Source organism: Haliaeetus albicilla, chromosome 9 (assembly GCF_947461875.1).
Source record: "Haliaeetus albicilla chromosome 9, bHalAlb1.1, whole genome shotgun sequence".
NCBI lineage: Eukaryota > Metazoa > Chordata > Aves > Accipitriformes > Accipitridae > Haliaeetus > Haliaeetus albicilla.
The window spans coordinates 9299847-9317953 of NC_091491.1; the positions used below are offsets into that span (position 1 = coordinate 9299847).

General features: G+C 39.3%; 1 protein-coding gene across 2 annotated transcripts in view; it reads left to right on the forward strand.

The window, feature by feature from the left end:
- The first annotated feature begins 204 nt into the window (after positions 1-204).
- Positions 205-18107, forward strand: part of LOC104317607 (protein spinster homolog 3) — a 31064-nt gene continuing 13161 nt past the window's right edge. For both annotated transcript variants that reach the window (XM_009918503.2, XM_009918504.2), the window contains exons 1-8: positions 205-474; positions 4183-4248; positions 4683-4819; positions 5347-5498; positions 6396-6462; positions 7407-7597; positions 9479-9631; positions 12791-12980. In XM_009918503.2, coding sequence (XP_009916805.1) covers positions 267-474; positions 4183-4248; positions 4683-4819; positions 5347-5498; positions 6396-6462; positions 7407-7597; positions 9479-9631; positions 12791-12980 — 1164 coding nt within the window. In that variant the 5' untranslated portion in view covers positions 205-266. The remainder of the gene's footprint in view (positions 475-4182; positions 4249-4682; positions 4820-5346; positions 5499-6395; positions 6463-7406; positions 7598-9478; positions 9632-12790; positions 12981-18107) is intronic.

Genomic DNA, 18107 nt, shown 5'->3' on the forward strand with positions numbered 1-18107 from the left:
CTTTTGTTTATATTACTTTTCCTTGTCTTCAAGGTATAGCACTTCCATGCTTTTGCTTTTGCAAAAACACAGGACTGCAGCTTCTTTCTTTGTAAAGTTCTTCCTACTGCAAGGAACTTTAATTTCAGTTTTTAGTGGCTGGGCTTCAATGCCGGAAATGACTGTAGTGATTGAAGTTCCTCATAGCCTGAACACAAAATTGACTTGTAGCTTGGTGTGCTAAGGAAACACTTTATAATATATGGGGACTTTCTGCACTGGGAAACATGCAAAACCCCAGTGTGCATGAAAACACAGACTTGCAGCCCCAGCCGCCTCCTGAGGAGCAGAATTATGGAGCTACTGCAACACATGTGAGACAAGGTCCATTTGTGCCTGTGTCAAGGAATGATCCAGCAAAGAGAGATTACCTGATAGCTGCTGTGCTGTGCTACGCGAATTTAATAAATTTCATGGATTGGTTCATTGTACCAGGTGAGAGCCTATTTTCTTCTTCTAAGGAAAAAGAAATTTAAGTTCTCAACAGGTCTACTTACTCTGTAGTTACAAATGTTTTCTAAAGTAAGGATATCCGTTATGTCTTTTTAATTTTTCTCACTTATCTGCTTTAGCCTATTGGCCATACTCTTAAAGAAACTTCCAATTATAAATCTTGAAATACTAATAAATGATGTATTAGTTATTAATGTTTAGTAGACTGTTTATAAAAATCACATCTGTTAAATGCTTAAGATTCATATTTTTAGATCTAAGGGTCTTATAAACAGACTTTAGCATACAGAGCAACTAGTCTATTTTTGTGTCTGGAGTCTACAGAGATTTGACTAAGAAGCTTCCCTTTATTGTATACAGCAGCTTACCAGGCCTTCTTTGGATCTAGTAGATTAGATATGACATTCCTTTATCTGAAGAATGGTGATGCCATCCCCCCCATTAAAAGTATAAAAATTACGTTATCTTTGTGCAAGTTTGTTTAGGGGAGGCTTAACTTCCTCATGATCTGCTGGAAATTGTGTGATTTCTGCAATGAAGAGTGTAACATGATTGTGTAAAGAGAACAGAGACCCACTTCCTTAACCATCACCTACCAAATTTACACTTGTTTTCTAATAAAAGATAGCTTTCTTCCAAAATGTGATATTTAAATTTTTTTCTTTACCTAGCCACGAAGAGCAAAGCATTGCTTCTAGTAAACTGGTGGGAAATGTATATTTTTTCCTCCCATGTAAACTGTGGTCTGTGTAAATTCTTCTGTTTAGCATCACTCCTAAGCATCTACCATGCTTCCAGGGACCTGATTTATAAATTAGGAGGAAACACTTGTTGTGAGCTTGCTATATTTTAGTTCTGAGTGGCCTGGATATCATAAATGTTTTAAAACCTTGAAAAAACCCAAAGGATATATTGTTAAATTTGAATTAATATCTAGTGACAGTACACTAATTAATTATTTTTACTACTTAGACCATTCAGAAGTTTAAGACGTTCAGTCAGTATCTTTAAAAATTGAGAGGCTAGTAGGTTTAGGAGTTTAAGCTTTTTTCTTTTGAATACTTCTTAACCACACGTATAAGAGGGAAGGAAACAAGTAGGAGTGCACGCTGAATGATACTGCAAGACTGTTAGTGAAAAACTTCAATGTATGAGTTCTATTGTCAAGTAACTTTCCCCGGAGAAGGGCAGGGGACAGGAGAGGGTGAAAATATCTTTGAGCAAGAACTGGGATGCTTGGAGGGTATGCACTTGGAACAGCAAGCAGTCATTTGACTCATTCCAGGCTTTGAACTATTCTTTGGCTCCTGTACATGCTAAGACCTTAAAATTTTCAAGAAGGCCTGTGAAGTAAAGCTTGCCTACTTGTTAACATGCTCAGTTTCTTGTGAGTGAGGTACCTTCAGGGACATGTAAGAATTCAAGAGCAGAGGTGGGGATAGTGTCCAGGTCTTTGAAATACCAAACGTCTACTTTAATTACAATATATGACTAAAACACTTTTTAGGTAGCTCTATGACCTCTTGGGCCATGGGTGAAATCTGTAAATTGCAGTTTATACCACAGCAATATACAGTTAATCTGCTGGAATTCAGCTGTATTGCAGAATTCTTGCATCAGTACTTTTGAGTTTGGCTGTCCATATGTATGAACATATTGTTAAATATAAGTCAACAGGAAAGCTAAGAAGGGGAGGCTTAAGTATTTGTTTAAAAGTAAGCTGGTGGCAGTTACAAAGCTGTGGTTTCCGGGCAGTTTTGCTCACAGGCTTTGACAGAGTTTGCATCAATCTTCACGCAGAAAACAACCTCTTCAACTTAATTGTCTGCTGCAATTGAGTCTTTAGTTTTTCAAAAATGGTGATCATGCAGACTTTTCCCCCTCTGATCTGTTACCCTGTTCCAAGCTGTTCAGATCAATGCTTTGTTATTTGCCAGTAACTGGTCAGGCCAGTTATTTCAGTTATGTGGAGGGGATAACATTTTAATGCTGCTCGGTGTGAAAGTTAGTTTGAGATGAAGTTGTGGTTCAGTTCAAGTCTTGTGTTAGCTGTGATTTGTTCTAAATACTCTATTAGCTCAAAACTGAAGTTCCTGTAATACAGTATTTCTGTGTGTTGATAATCGGCTACCAGAAAGAATAGATACAATTGATTGTCCTGTTTTAATGATGCAAAATGTTTGAATGAAGTCACTGACTAAAACTTCTGAGACCATTAGGAAAACTCTAAATGCAGAATATGTTCAAGAGTCCTTGAGAAACAGCTATAAAACTGGTGCTGCTGGTAGGCTAGACCTTGATCTACACTGACTTCCAAGTCACATCAGTAAACAGTGAGGAGACTGATTATGCTACAGCCACTGGGACTGTGGGAGAGCGTGGATTTAACTTTAAACTAGCTGGCTCAAGAATGCTTTTAAGTGGCTGCAGCAGCATAGTATATGGCATAACATGTAAAATACACTATAGGAGTGGAATAGGTATCCCTTGCTAACTTCACCCTGAGCTCCATTCTACTGCAGATCAACTTCTGTGAACATAGCAAACAATTTACACAGGACTTGTTTTCTTAAGTGGTGGCTTCATCCTCTTAATAATGTTTTGATTTTGACTATTTTGGCAAAACTAAAGCTGCATGAAAAAGAAATTTATTTTTTAATTTATATCTTTCAATATCAGAGTAAAGGTATGTTTAGTCAAAGCAGTATCTTCTGCTATTTTTAATTTTTTTTTTCAGGAATATAATGCAGAAATGCAAGATAGGTGAGATGGTAGATCTGCAGCCTTGGCATGATGTAGAGATGAAAATGACCTTTTTGTCTCAACAACATTCATGCATCCGTGAGGTACCAGATCCGTGGATCTTCCCTCAGTTTGTTGCTTTTATGACTTTCTTCCACACTTTTTGACAACTCTTCTAACCTTTTTCCACAGCTATTGAATGGTTAGAAATCACAAATAATGATCACTTTTTGATGAAGTTTGTCTGTCATTGTCACCACTAAAAATGTTAATTTGTAAATATGCGTTATCTATATCTCTGCAAAATAGTCATGGAAATATGAACAGAATTACACAATCAGAACCATGTTCTGAACTATAGTAGTATTTCCCTGGCTATGGGCTGATTTAGCTACCATTGGCTAATGAAAACCATAGCCATTTGCATCCTGAAAAATCCAACATGACTAATTTGAATACTGTATATACTGAAAATATTGACAGTTATTCTTAACAGAAGGAATTTCAATTCATCTTAACATTTTAAGGTCATTAAGACAATTTTAGGATTAGCTGTATGAAGATAGCAATCTCCTCGCTGCAAAATTTTGCCACTGTTTTGTTCCACATTGTTTCCATTAAACTTTGAACTGTCAACTTTTATGTGCCTACGTACTAATGGTGTGAAAGAAACAGAACAGTTGAGATTGAAATAGTGGGTAAACTGACTCTTATAAGACCTATGTAATGGAAGATCATGAATTTTATCTGTAGAGATAAGAATTTTTAATTCTCTCTGTATCTGTGCTTGTGGTAGAGTAATGGTTTACATGGAAACTAGTGAGATAAATGGGCTGCAGTTCTTGCAAACTCTGTTCGTGAAACAAATCTTTGAGTTGGCAAATGAACAGAATTACAAGAAATGAGCAGGGTACTTTGCTGTCATTCAGTGTTTTGACTCTTTTGCAGGGATCCTGTTAGATTTACAGAAATCCTTTGAGCTTAGCGATGGGGATACAGGTCTACTGCAAACAGGTAATAAAATCTCTTAAGTGCAGATCATTTACTTTGCCTTGCATCTATGTGATCTGTTCCTAAAAGACAGTCTAGTTACTTATTTCTTCTAGTGTGTGGTATTGCTCAGTTCCACTTGTGGGCAGGCTATGATGCAAAACTGAAAGGGAAGTCCAGGGAAGACTGGAGTTGAGTCCTTCAAAAATCCTACAGCATGTGAATTACAAAAGATGAAGGAATTTCTCCAGAAATACAGAACTTGAGCAATTCACACGTTTTGTTTTCATATAGGTTTTTTTTTTAAATCTGCATTTATCTTTTTCTAAATATCAGTCTACCTACCAGTTCTACAAACAGCCTGCCTTAAAATATAACCTGAGTTTGTCTGAGGGGTGAGGAGTACATATGATAAAAATAATTTGACCAATATTGCCTTTGCCTTCTTGGATTTCCAGTCTTCATCTTGTGTTACATGCTGGCTGCCCCCATCTTTGGATACCTCGGGGACCGGTACAATAGGAAAATCATCCTTGGAGCTGGTATTTTCTTCTGGTCTGGTGTAACATTAGGTAGTTCATTCATCAGTGAATTGGTATGTTGCTTTTTTAGAAGGTACTATGAAAATAATCTGCATATGTCTTGCAGGAGTTGATAGAGTCCTTCTCTGATCACATTTGGAAAAGCTATCAGCACTCACTCCCCAAGCCTGGACTAAATGGACTTTGTGCAGGAATGCTTTATGGGATGGTGGAGTCCAGCCTAGGCAATGGAGAACTCACACATTACTGTTGCAATTGATGGGATCTTATTTTTGTCCTGAATGTTTGTTGATTATGACCTTACAGTGTAGCAGCTTGTTCGGCAAGCTTGTGGTCTAGCGACCCTATCCTGTAATTCCCTCTGGGTGTCACTCTAAGTCACTATTGTGCAGAAAGTAGAAAGCACAGCAGTGGGGTGGGAGGGAAGCAGGTGCGAGTGGAGGGAATACAGACCTATGCAAAAGGCGGTTGAATTCTTATTTCCTCTGATACATTTGATCCGCTAAAATGCCCCCCTTTAATAGTAAGCTTTCTTTCTTGCATGGGCTTTTTTGGACTATAATATGTCTTTTGCCTGCAGTATTACTGGATATTCTTTCTTTCACGAGGACTAGTTGGCATTGGCACGGCCAGTTATTCCACAATAGCACCTACCATCATTGCAGACTTGTTTGAAGAAGGAAGAAGGACCACAATGTTATCTATCTTCTATATCTTCATTCCAGTGGGAAGGTTGGTTTTCCTGCTAGTAACTGATATGCCTTTTGAAATTCTGTCTGACCATGCCTGCAATTCAACATACCCTGAGCCTTGATTAGACATATTTTGATGTGTATCTGCATTGGCTCTTGCAAAAGGATTTGTCACTTGCTTAGAATGTTTAAATAGAGCTGGTTAGGCTTATTTCTGTATTTACCTTCAAGAAAAATTTGCTTTTTCCCCCCCAGTATTTTTTAGGGAGAATCTAAACTCTGAGAACTGGTAGGCTTTGAATAAAATACTGAAACAATTCTAAAAGAAATATGTGCATGGGGTAGGTAATTTATTTCTGGATTTTGGAAGACAAAAGCTTTCAGATATTTGTTCACTTGACAAATTTTTCAAGAACCCTCCATTAAATATCTCCCAAGGAAGAATTGGCACTTCCCTCTCCTCTTTTAGTTAATTGACATTGTATCTGAAGAAGAAGTGGAGAAGGGCTTTTTAAGTGGTTCAGAGGCATACTCTTTATTAGAGCAGGCAACCAAGGCTGAGCCCAGAAGGCAGACTATAACTAAAGGAATTCCTGCAGGGCTTAATTCATGTGGCTAGCACAGAAAAAAGTGAATAATAAACTGCTTTATGGGCTGTCTGATCCGTGTTTGCAGTGTCATTCTACAGAATATGTATTCCAAGGGGAATCTGGGACATTATTGCCACCATCTCAAGTTCGTTCTGAGGAGGTTAGAATCTCTTTTTAATACTGGCTGCCAAGTAGACTACCATAGACCATAAGGATTGTTTCTGTTTATCCATTTTGAAAACTATGACAGAATAGTTCTCTGTGCTCTCCTTAGCTGGCAAGACATGTCATTTCAGCCAGCAAAAATTCATTGGTGCCTACTGATTATTCCTTTCTGTTGCTTACAGTGGTCTTGGTTATGTCCTAGCAGCCGGCATGGCAGATGTCACAGGTGACTGGCACTGGGCATTCAGGGTGAGTTATTCACTTTCACTCACGGGGCTGAACCATTCACTGTAAAATCAGAATCATCAGTGGGGTTTAGACTACTTACGTTCATTGTGTTAAAAGAGGAGAGCAGTGGAAGGACTTTCTACTGTCTGACTGGTTATGAACTTGATGTTTAAGAGAACTCTTCCTGCAGGACAAGTGGAAGATTTATGCCTAGCTCTTGCAGAATGAAAGCAGGCATAGGTGAAATTGTACAGCAGCCAGGGCAGGTGCTGATGTTCCTCTTACCTGAGGACACACTTGGAATGGTTGTCAGTGCACCAAGACCTCCTCAAACAGAGGAAACTGAAGGTAAAATGATCATTATACCGGTAGCACCAGTATAGTTTTTCAGGACAATAAGGAGAGTTTGTTTTCTGAAATGCTGTTGGGAACAACTTGTATTATTTGAGGGTTTCAAGAAAAAACCTCCTCTGTTCTGGGCATATCATCATGATGACTCTCCATGCTGAGTACCTAGTGCTTTAGAAGTACTTTGTCAGATTCTCCTAACTTATCTATAAAATTAACTAGCAAGTACAGGATGAGTGGGGAAGAATGTTTACTGGAATAACAGTCTGATGTTATTCAGATAACACTGATGACTGCATCAGTGATTCTTCCATTTGTGGTCAGAGTACTACAGTACAATTTTCTTTCTTCACATGTTTTTCTCCAAAATCAGAGGGAGCAATCATGTATCTGTATGATGGGGAGGGAGGATCTATTATCTTTCCTCCAAAGTCACCATAAATCACCAAAGTCACTCTTCTTCTTTACAAATATGACCTACAAACAGCAAGTCACATCTATTTCTGAACATATCTGCAATTTTCCGATATGTAATTCTAACACTGAATTTGAATTGCTGTGGAGTTTTCACTATAAGAAAAGAAGTATCCTTGATCTAACCAGCCTTGTGTCTACAGATAACTCCTTGCATGGGAGGTCTAGCACTGGTTCTTCTGATTCTACTGGTCCCTCGCAGGATCCAGAGAAGGACAGCAGCCCACAGAGCACTGAGCATCTCTGGCACAATACGAGTAGCAGCTGAGAAACCAGGTGTACAGAGAACTGCCAAGACTACTTGGTGTCAAGATGTCATATCACTTGCCAAGAAGTAAGTGATTTTAGCAACAAAGGTTCCCTCCATTGCAGAACGACCATTCCGTTATTAGAAATATGGCCATCAAATCCCGCTCAGCTTCTTTGTATCACATGCTGTATACAAGATGATTGAAACACCTTTAATAAAAATCTTTTTTCCACTCTTTTACAGGAATGCTACACAAGGGATTAAAAATTTCTTTGCTTCTGCTATCCTCTCATTTTGAGGAGGGGGAAGGAAGCAAAGTTATGATGGCAGTGTGCTCCTATTTAAATCCAACTCTACTTTCTACTAAGTTTCCCCTTCCCTCTGGCTTTAACATGTAGGGTAAGCTAGATTGGTAAAAATGCATATTTTGCAGGTGTAACTTTATTTGTAATTCTTAGTGCCTGAGGAAGGCTGGATCAGCATGTCTCAGGCAGTCTTTATATGGTATTTGTGAGCCTGCTATGCCTCTGATACAAGAGGTCAGAGTCTGTAGGACCCCAATATGGTTTATAAAGTAATCGTACGTGTGTTTTGACCAGCTAACCTGTTGGCTGGCAGATGACCCCTTCCTTTTAACCACACAAAAATTAAAGTCAACACCAGCTGACCTGCAGGACGCAGTAGAATACTGACTGCAGCAGGTTTCTCACTCCTGTTAGCCTGCAGGCCGTGAAAGCCCTTGCCGGGGGCTGGGGGGGAAGAGATGGATCCGGCTGGAGAACAGCAGGTGCCGCTGTGCAGCTGCGCCAGACCCGGCTCCGCACGGCCTGTGCCCGCAGGCTGCTTCCCCGGGGTCCCGATCAAATGCTTTTAGTTAAAGACAAGCCCCTCTTGCTTTCCTGGGATCTTGTCTGTCTTTGGAGTCTTCCTCTTCTAGAGGATCCAGCATTTTCTAGTTGACGGTTAGATTTGCATCCTATTTGCGTCCAGAACAGCAAGTACATTAGAGATGCAGTTTGTTGGATCACAATTTGTAGGCAGTACAGTCTGAAGTGAATAAAAAATGAACCTTCCTGACTAACGTCAATGTTGCTTTCCTACAAAGATGTTCCTTACAACTTCCAGCAATGTTGTAAAAATAGATTTAAAAAAAACCAGGTGGTTCCACTTTTATATCAAGTCCAAGAGCCCTTTATCTTTAGAAAGTGAAGAATTAGGTTCATATCTTAACAAATCCTCTAGTCTGGTGGTCACCTGGTCATCTGCAGCACTTTTATTTAGTCTTAATATTGCATACCTCCCTATTGACCTCAAAGGGGCCTTTCTCCTAAACTATTAACTAGAAAGAGACCAGTAAAAAATTTAATTTTCTCTTAGAATAGGGCAGGAAGGAGACCAAGATTTGGACATTTTTTTAAAATGCTTCTCCTTTTGTCTGAAAATTGTCTGTGCAGACTGAGAGTCTATTTTTACTTACTCAGGTAGAGTTAAGGAGTGCTTCAGCCACTGCATCTTAACAGTTTGAAAGACCCAGCTGTTACTCTCATTTATACTGGTTACACAAACAATGTAAAACCATCCTGAGGCATTTAGACTTGCACATAGAACACTTTCATTCAGCTTCTAAGCCATTAAATTCTTGCCCACTCTCTATTGTTGTAGTTCTGCTATCAAAAATTTCACAGCAATTATTTTAGCAAAAGTTGGCAATTGAATATGCAAGAGACCAGGACTGGGATTTAACATGAAATCAGGTCATACTCTTTGGTCTAATTAGTACTTTACTGTTGAAGTTCATAGATAAAGCCTCATCAAAATTCCTGTCTTCAAGGGAGCACATTTTCATTATAACATGTCTGAATGAACTGTTATTGCTTGAAATCCTCGATATTGCAGGTAGGCTTTCCCTTTTTCCTCACACCCCATTCTTTCTAGGATCTCTCATTTCTTTCTTTTAACTTTCAGTTGGAGTTTTGTCTGGTCCTCGCTGGGTCTGACTGCCATGGCCTTCGTTACTGGAGCCCTGGGAATGTGGGTACCGCTGTTTCTTTACAGGGCTCAGGTTGTCCAGGGCATTGTATCACCATGCCTCCAAGAATCATGCAATTCATCTAACAGGTGAGGTGTGCACGCTGTGGAAACACACTTGGAAACACTGCACAGTGCTAAGTCACAGTTTGCTTCTAAAGGCAGAAGGTAGGGTGTGACGGCAAACGCTTCTTGTGAAGGCAGTTGGGTGTGTATGTTAGACTAAGTTGCTTCCAGGTATGCTGAGACACTCCTATTTGTTTGTTTGTTTATAATCACTCAGTTAACTGGAATGATGCTGCCAGTCCTATTTAAGTAAAGTGGAAAGAAGCAGTAACAGGAACACTTGCAGGGAAAGGAGCAGCTTTAGCAAGGGGACTTCAGTTGACAATTGACTGTGTACCCCAAGCTACTTAAGTACCCATTTAATTATGTTTAGATTCTATTACCTTCTTGTTAGTCTGTTTTTAAAACTCCTGCCACGTTGGCCAGATCATTGTGACTCCCAGCATAAAGCAAGCTTGATGCATTTGATCTAGTATCATATCATTACATCAAAACAGGATAATTTGGTCTTATGAGAAACTGCCAGCAGAGCTCCACTTACAGAGGCTGTCCAGACCAATAAAGATTCATGAGTAAGTATGAAATGTTGGATGGACAAGGGGAATTTACAACAGGAGAGGACCCTGAAATAATCATAATACAACTTTTTGGAGATCACTTTTCCACAGCTAGGAAGAGAATTTTTTTCCTTATGGTGTGTTATCCAGAATAGAAAAATGTATTCAGTGTTCCTCTTGAGTCTTCATGGCTACCTTCAATAACAGTGACCACTGGGACACTTCTATGTACTGACTCCCTCCAGTGGCCTCCATACAAGTGTCCCTACCTTTCTTCTGGAGGAATCCCAAATCTGGTTTCCGTCTCTGCCTTCACGGTGGATTTCCATGAACTAACTGCTTACTACATTGTCTTTCCAGGTAAAGACAATTAAAGGGAAAAGCCGTAATCATATCTTGGGTGTGTCCTCTGGTAATTGGGTTTTTTTGCTTTTCTGCAATGGAATAACCAAGTCAACTCAAAAGTGGTCTCTGAGTTGTAGTGTTACTGGGTAGACTGAATAGTCATCCACAAGTACTTCAATGGGAAATGCAATTGTCCTTCCATGGATGCCACCATTGGCACATTACTTAATAGCGAATAACGCAGAGGAATGGAGTGAACTCAGGAGTCTGGCTCAGGGTAGGCAGAGAAGGGAAGCTGAACAGTTGTTCAGCTGTATCTGTTAACAGATACAGTTTAAATACTTCCTGTATTAAGCTGAAGGTGTTAGCCTATGTTTTGTTTTCTAATCCACCTGAATTATTATTCCACAGTAGTGTTGCTAGAGCAGACATGGTCTTTGGGGAAGTAAAATGGAGCACCTGATAGTTTAACCTCATGTACTGCTTCTTACAGGATGCTTTAAAAATAACCTTGGCATAAGCTCGTGCCAGAAGCAGCATAAGGCCAGTTTTAGACTGTTAGTCCAGGAGGATGTAAAAAACATAATATAAACAACCATGTCAGACCTGTAGCTGATGGTGCTGGAAGAACTAAGCTGCACATTCCCAGACCTGCCCAGGGATACTTTAAGGACGTTTTTCCCTTCTGCCTGTTCAGCAGTTGCAGGCTTTGTTTAAGGATCAGGGTTGTGTCACTTAGATTCCCTGGAAACACAAATTCAAATGGCACCACAGCTGACTCAGGTCTCAATTCTTTCAAAGTAAATAAATAGGAAGTATAAAGTTTTTATTCAGGTCTTTGTGCAGACACTTTCAAACAGATCAGACAGATAAGTGAACATTCTCAGACCCTAAAAGATCCCATAGCAGCCTTTCCCTAGGACTAGGCTTCTGTACTTTCCTACTCCCTGTCAGTTGAACTGTGCTTGGATTTAGTTTTGGCTGTTCCCTTTTCTTCCAGCTGTAGGTTTATTTCAGCTGCAGTTTACAACACATGAATCTTCTAAACACAATTCCATGAATGCTTCGATGTCATCTAACTAATGTCACCTCGGAACTTGCCTCTCCCAGATAAATCTCTAAGATAGTTATTCTGCCTATTGACAATCTATATTGCCACTATCAAGCTGTAGTGAGTGATGGATCAGAATCCTGAAGAACTTACAGGGAGAGTACAAATATGCTTCAAGTTTATTATCTTATATAGCAATACTTCTTTTTTTTCTTATAGAATTATTGAGTTCTTCCTAATAAGCCAGAAAGAAATCTAAAAGCAGATGCACTATAGTTTAAAGGAATAGATCATATCCTAGCTGGTTACTTTGCTTTGCAGTCAGAGGAAGCTTAGGAAAATGTAAAGAACTCACCATATAGCACTCTGAAATATTTAGAAGCACTTGTGCTCAGAACACAATGCTCCTGTCCCTGTTTGCCTCAGGAGAATTATGATGCGTTAAACAATCAGTGGCACCACTCATCTTGTTGCAAGAGACTTGCTTTGTCATTAGGATCTCATTTGGGACAGAGAGAAAAGCTTATATGGAAGTCTCTTTGGAAGCTGAATCTTCTAAGCTATTCAAACACATACTTTTAAAACGTGAACTTGTCATTCCTGGAGAACACACTTGCATTTGCAGACACACAAAGCTGAGTGGCATTTGAAATTCTGTGTTCAGAAAATACTACATGGACCTCCCTGTAGTTAGCTATTCAGTATTCTTTGAACTCTTTTGGGAAGTGGTGCATGTTTCCCATAGCCAGAGAAGTGCCTTATCTCAGCTGTGCTAACTAGAGGGTTATAGTTTAGATGTATGTTATTCCATGTGATAGGATTTCTTCCAAGACAGCAGATTGTGATGCAGAGTTATTCTGTCCGTGTTTTAGGGATGACTGTGTAGATTGGTTCACAGGGTAACCTAGATGACTGTATCTTCTCTAAATCACTGGATGTCCAAGCCAGGTCATACTGAGAAGAATCCTTCTTGAGCCTGGGTGCATAACACCTGCTCTTTAAATGAGAAAATACCTGCTCCACAGGATAGAGCCTCAGTTGCAGAGGCATAGCTTCAACTGAGGTTTGGGATTAAATCCATTTAGGAGGAGTGGGAGGGTTAGATCAAGTGGAATAAAATTCAGGTTCCCTATTAAAGATTCCTCTGAAACTAAAGGTATAAGCTAACACCAATTTTTTTCCACAGTATGGTCTTACTATGCTCAACTGAATCCTTTGCTTTGTCACCAGCCTAATATTTGGAGGCATCACCATTGGGACAGGAATCTTGGGTGTCATTACTGGGGCAGAAGCTGCAAGAAGATTAAGGAAGATAAACAACAAAGCTGATCCTCTGATCTGTGCCACAAGCATGTTCGTTTCTGCTCTGTGTCTCTACATAGCTCTGATGGTGGCCCAGACGAACATCCTTTCCACTTTTGTAAGTGCCAATCTGTCTATCATTAGAAAAATGTCTTCTGGGATCCTGGGGAGATAGGGAAGGAGGAGGAGGAGGACAGCGGTGGCTTTTGCAGAATTCTCTGGAATCTTCTAGACCATTAAGAGGTTTCAGTGACTGGTGACAAGGTGGTCTGCCACCTAAGCACTGTGCATGTTGCTCTAATACTGCCTGCAGCTGCGGTCTGTCCTGTGAGACTCGCATTGTGCATTACTTGGCCCAGTAAAAAAAGCAGTCAGTCAGAACATTATAAATTGGACCTCAGGACCTATAGAGTCCACCCACACTGAAGAAGAGAATAGTAAGCCTATGTAGTTAGCTGCATGAAGTTAGAGTGTCCCTCATCCAAAAATGTAGTTAAAGAAAGGCTGAATCTTATGTTAATTTTTAATGCTATGTGACTAATTTAGTATTCTTATTTATTTTTGCTCTCTGAATACTTAAAGATTGGTGTGGTTGTGACTGTACAATATGCACAGTTCTTGCTAAGAATAATTTAGCCATCACCTTCAAAGCCCCAAATCACTAGCTGATCTTCAAAGTCAAGCTTTTGGCAATGCAAACTGAAGTATAAATCACTTAAATTCTGTTCTCAGTAAACAGAAAATCAGAAACTTACTAGGAATGATGAATAGTTCCAAAAACTCCCTGTGAGAGAGAACTGAATGTAAACCTTATTTTAACTATAATCTGCTAACAGCTAGGGAAAGACTTCAAGATTTTTCCTGTGACTCCATAGCCACAATTACCATGATTAACATAAGTAAGAGGATTCAAGTAAAGTTAATTACAGTAATCAACAGTTCTCTGCAAAAGGGTACTTTTGCAGTTTTTTTTTCTTCTAAGAATAACACTTATTCAAAGAGGTTTTCCTTTTGACTCCTCAGGAATGTGTATTCCTGTGGAAAAACACCTTTACACCAAGGGGAAAAACAAATGGATTTGCATGTCTGAGTGTGTGTACACAAAGCAAAATGTGAAATCGAAGATTATTTTTAGATTCAAGAGTGGAGATCTGAGTGCCAAAAGAATTAGCCATTTTCTTTTTCTGCTTCTCAGGTTACCACATAGTCCTGCTCTGAGTATGTTCTTCAGTTCTTTTTTTGTCATTAAAGATGGAGAACAACACTTTCACTTGCCAGTCTGTGTTAGATGAATGAATCAATATATTGGTTTTGAATTACCAAAATACACCTTTTATTAGGACTGATAAAAAGAAATTTGTTTAAAATCTTTCTCTTCTTGCAAACAGCATTCTGTTTTCTAGCAGTGTGTTATCTGGGAGGAAATTCTGAACTGGGGTAACTGTGTTCTTTAACTTTCTTCCCATGGGCAGACCAGTTGGTCTTTTAACCAGAGACTTGCCATTTTGTCTTTTGTTTGATGTGTTTGATTCAGGTGTTCCAACATGTAATGTCAACAATGTGCAGTGGTAATAAATTGTACGTAATCTAAGCACCTGATTCTTCTAGTACTTTCACCACTGCAGCTGCTTAACTATTGCCTTCTCTGGCACCAGCCGTGCCTCTCCTTGCTTTCTAAACAAGATCTGACACTAGACATACTGGTATGAGAATTGGAGTGGCGTGCCACCTGGTGCATCTAATTTGAAGGTCCCACTGAAACAAATCTTCCATTTGTGTAGGACACTAGCAGGAAACTGGCTTTCCAGTCACTGTCTACTCAGGCACACTGATGTTAGCAAACCTGTCTCCATCACTCCACAGTGCGGAAGTTACTGAAGCAAAAAAGCATACATGCATCAATGTGCAATTATAGTAATTTCTGTATGGTGCTTTCCACTGCCTTGAGTGGATAATGAAAGGGAACAAGACAGGTTTAATCAGTTATGGCTAAAGCTGGAAGAAATGTTTCAAAGCACAAGAATTCTCAAGATAACCTGGAAATATGGCTGGACTTCCAAGGTTTCTGTTGGGGTAGGTGAACTGAAATGTAATGAGACTTCTCTTTCTGGACATCCAGTTCTTGATTTCAAAGACTACCTTTAAAAAGACAGAGAAAAATGACCTGGCTTTGCTATCTTGGAGCAGGCTCTGTCTAAATCTGTTCCTGTCTCCAAAACAAGATGAAATATGTGTGCTCTCTGCAGTGCAGCAGGGTCTTTGGAAAGTCATGACTGAACCCTGTGACTGGGAACCTTGGACAATATTTGGTGTTGCGGTAACTTGGATCTAACCAGACTTATCTTTGATGATAATGCTGTATCAGGATGCAGTCTTGACCTGTAACTTGCCTTTGAAGGAGGCATTCTGCAGCTCTTGTCTCTGATACACCTGCCTGGTGTGGTTCTTTTCAAAAAGATGGAAATCATTGATCACATATGGTGCAGCCATACTGATTCCCTATTTTGTTGTTGACGCATGTGACTGTTTAAAAGCAGAATGTGTGTTTGGCACTGACACTGATTACAATCTAATTGTCTTCATATTAGCTTTAGGTATGAATGTAAAAAGTCATCTACAATGCAAAATCCCCTTAAAATTTGGGGTGTTATTCTGGTTTTATCCTTTGGAGACCAACTTTAAGTGTTGTCTGTTAAAAAAGCTGGGGATCCTGGAGAAGGTGACAGCAATAAAATACGACGTTTCACTCTTTTCTAGGTACACTTAGCAGATTAGAACGGGTATGCCACAAACATGATTGCACAAATTTAATGGAAACCTTTTCTATATTAATTTAAAATGAGAACTTGAGACAGTGTGAAGAATATTGAGAGATGGTAGCAACAGAAGCATACACTTTAAATAGAGCATTGCTCTATTGTTTTCCTGCCATCCTCAGCCCTTCTCCCTAAGTACAGCACTTCCAGGATGTCTCCACCTGTTTTGGGAAAAGATCATACAACTCTCTCCTCTTTATTGATTGCAGTTGTTCTGCAATTGGATGGCTTAGTATGCCAGCTATTCAACCATATTGCATTTATTCTGCATGAGAAAGTATAAAATTGATATTGGTTTTAGACAGAATACCTTGATAAAATCCATAGAATAATTTATTACCTTCCAAATATGTCTGGGTTAAATTTTTCTGGTGATCCTACAACTGCAATCCACACAAGACCTTAGGAAATAAAAGAAAAGCTAACAAAGTTATGTCTCTAATGTTAACACAATTCTGTGTGAAATACTTACTCTATGGAATATGAGGCCTTAGCCACTGAGTATGACATTTTCTTATCATGGATAATTTTTCATCAATTTCTATGCCTTCAAACTCTAGGTTGAGAGCATAACTTGTTTCCTAAAGATGAATTTTACTTTCTTTTCTTGCACTAGGCATGAGATGCTGTTGTTCTTAGGGGCTTATAGAAACTAAATAACTTGGAAAGAGCATGAAGAGAAAGAAAAACTGGAAACAACACTTTAAAAGTGCTAAACATTACAAGATTCCTATAAGGCAGATAGAGCAATCTCTCATTTGATGTATAAAGGCAGGTAGTCATCTATTCCGTTGATGATATGTAGGAACAGTTTGGAAGTTCCGACTTCCAGAACACTCTGCTCTAACTGTTGTATTTGCATCTTGTTATATCTGAAGTATAAGCCAGGATTTAAATAAAACTCTTTGTTCTTTGTCTCCTTCCTGTTTCACTTTAATGTGCACTATCTCTTGCTAGCTATAGCACAACTGACAGAAGTTACAAAAGTTCATGCCATTATCGCTGTATAGCAGGATTCAACTGCACTTCTGCATTTGCCTATAATTCCTCTGTGAGTACTGCTTTGACCACTTCACAGGCTGCAATTCTAAGTTAAGCAATAGGACATTTAAAGTTTATTTGTATGAAATCAGGGGAAAAAAGAAAGGAAGGTCCTTGATGAATTTGGATCTTCCAAGAGATTTCAGAGTATTAGCTTGAAATAAGACAATGAAGGGCTAATATTTGCTGGTGGCTGCAAGTTTTGATATTTTGATATTGCCAGGTGGCCTGGCAAAAAGCTGAACTGTGTTATATTGCTACCCGTGTTAATGTTTCATTTTGTGTTTGGCCAGAAGTTCTCTAGTAAAAGGTGTGTCGCCTTCCACCTAAGAGTGGCATGTAGCATGGTTTCTACAGTCTATAGGCTGTTACTGCAACAGTCATGGAACTGAAGAAGAATGATTGCATTCTGCTTCTTGCAAGGGCAAGGTCTGCCAAGGTTGTATCAGTGGAAAGACTTTGACAGTGGGATGCATAAATCCAAGAGCTAAGACATAGGCAAGGTGTATGTGAAACGAGTGATATTTGTTATAAAACTTAGAGAAAAGCAATTATATATGGAGAAATAGATTCAGCTGCAAATTAGAAAACCTGTAGAAAGCATTTTAAAGGAAAAGATGTCTGGATAAAGGTCTATACTAAATAACTCTGTACTTCAAGGAACTTTTTCTCCAGACTTGTTTGGAGAAGAAAACACATGAACAGTACAGGCAAGAAACACAGAGGAGGTAGGAGTATCATAGGGAGATTTATAGTAGTTTTGGTTCTTCTTAGGAGAATGTAAGCTACCCCTCTGAAAACATCTGATAGTTTGCCACTGTGCCTTTCTTAGGACTGTGTTTTCATCAACAAAATACAACATCTTGACCAAGACCTTACTGAACAAGATGCTGGCACCTGTTGTTATAATGGATTTTATTTCCTAGGTGCCATCTGACTTTGTGGCCTGTGTCACTAAATAGATTCTGCCTTCTAGAACTGCTCCAGCTTAATAGCATAGCTTTAATGTTTTCCTCAAGTGTTGGTTAGTCTGTATAGCCTGCTCAAATCTATGTCAAGGGCTCGCTGAAAGGGTTAATCTTTTCTAAGACCACAGGTGTAAGAACTGCTGGGGGCCCTACCCCTTTTCCTGATGGCTGGGTCTCCATCTGTGATGAATTAGGGAATTCCCACAGGGCACTAAGGCTTTGAGGCTGCCTGTCTCTTGGAGTCCATTTCATTTTGGAAGTTATCTCTGAAGGAGCCTTTAAGAGTACTTGTACTGGCATAGAGATGTTCTATTGGTTTCATGTGGAAACCTGAGCAAAGGGAGATCTTTGAGCACTTTTTAAACCTGTGCTGAATGTTTCTCTTCAGAGGCTCCTGCTTTCCTCTTCTTGGGTTCAGCA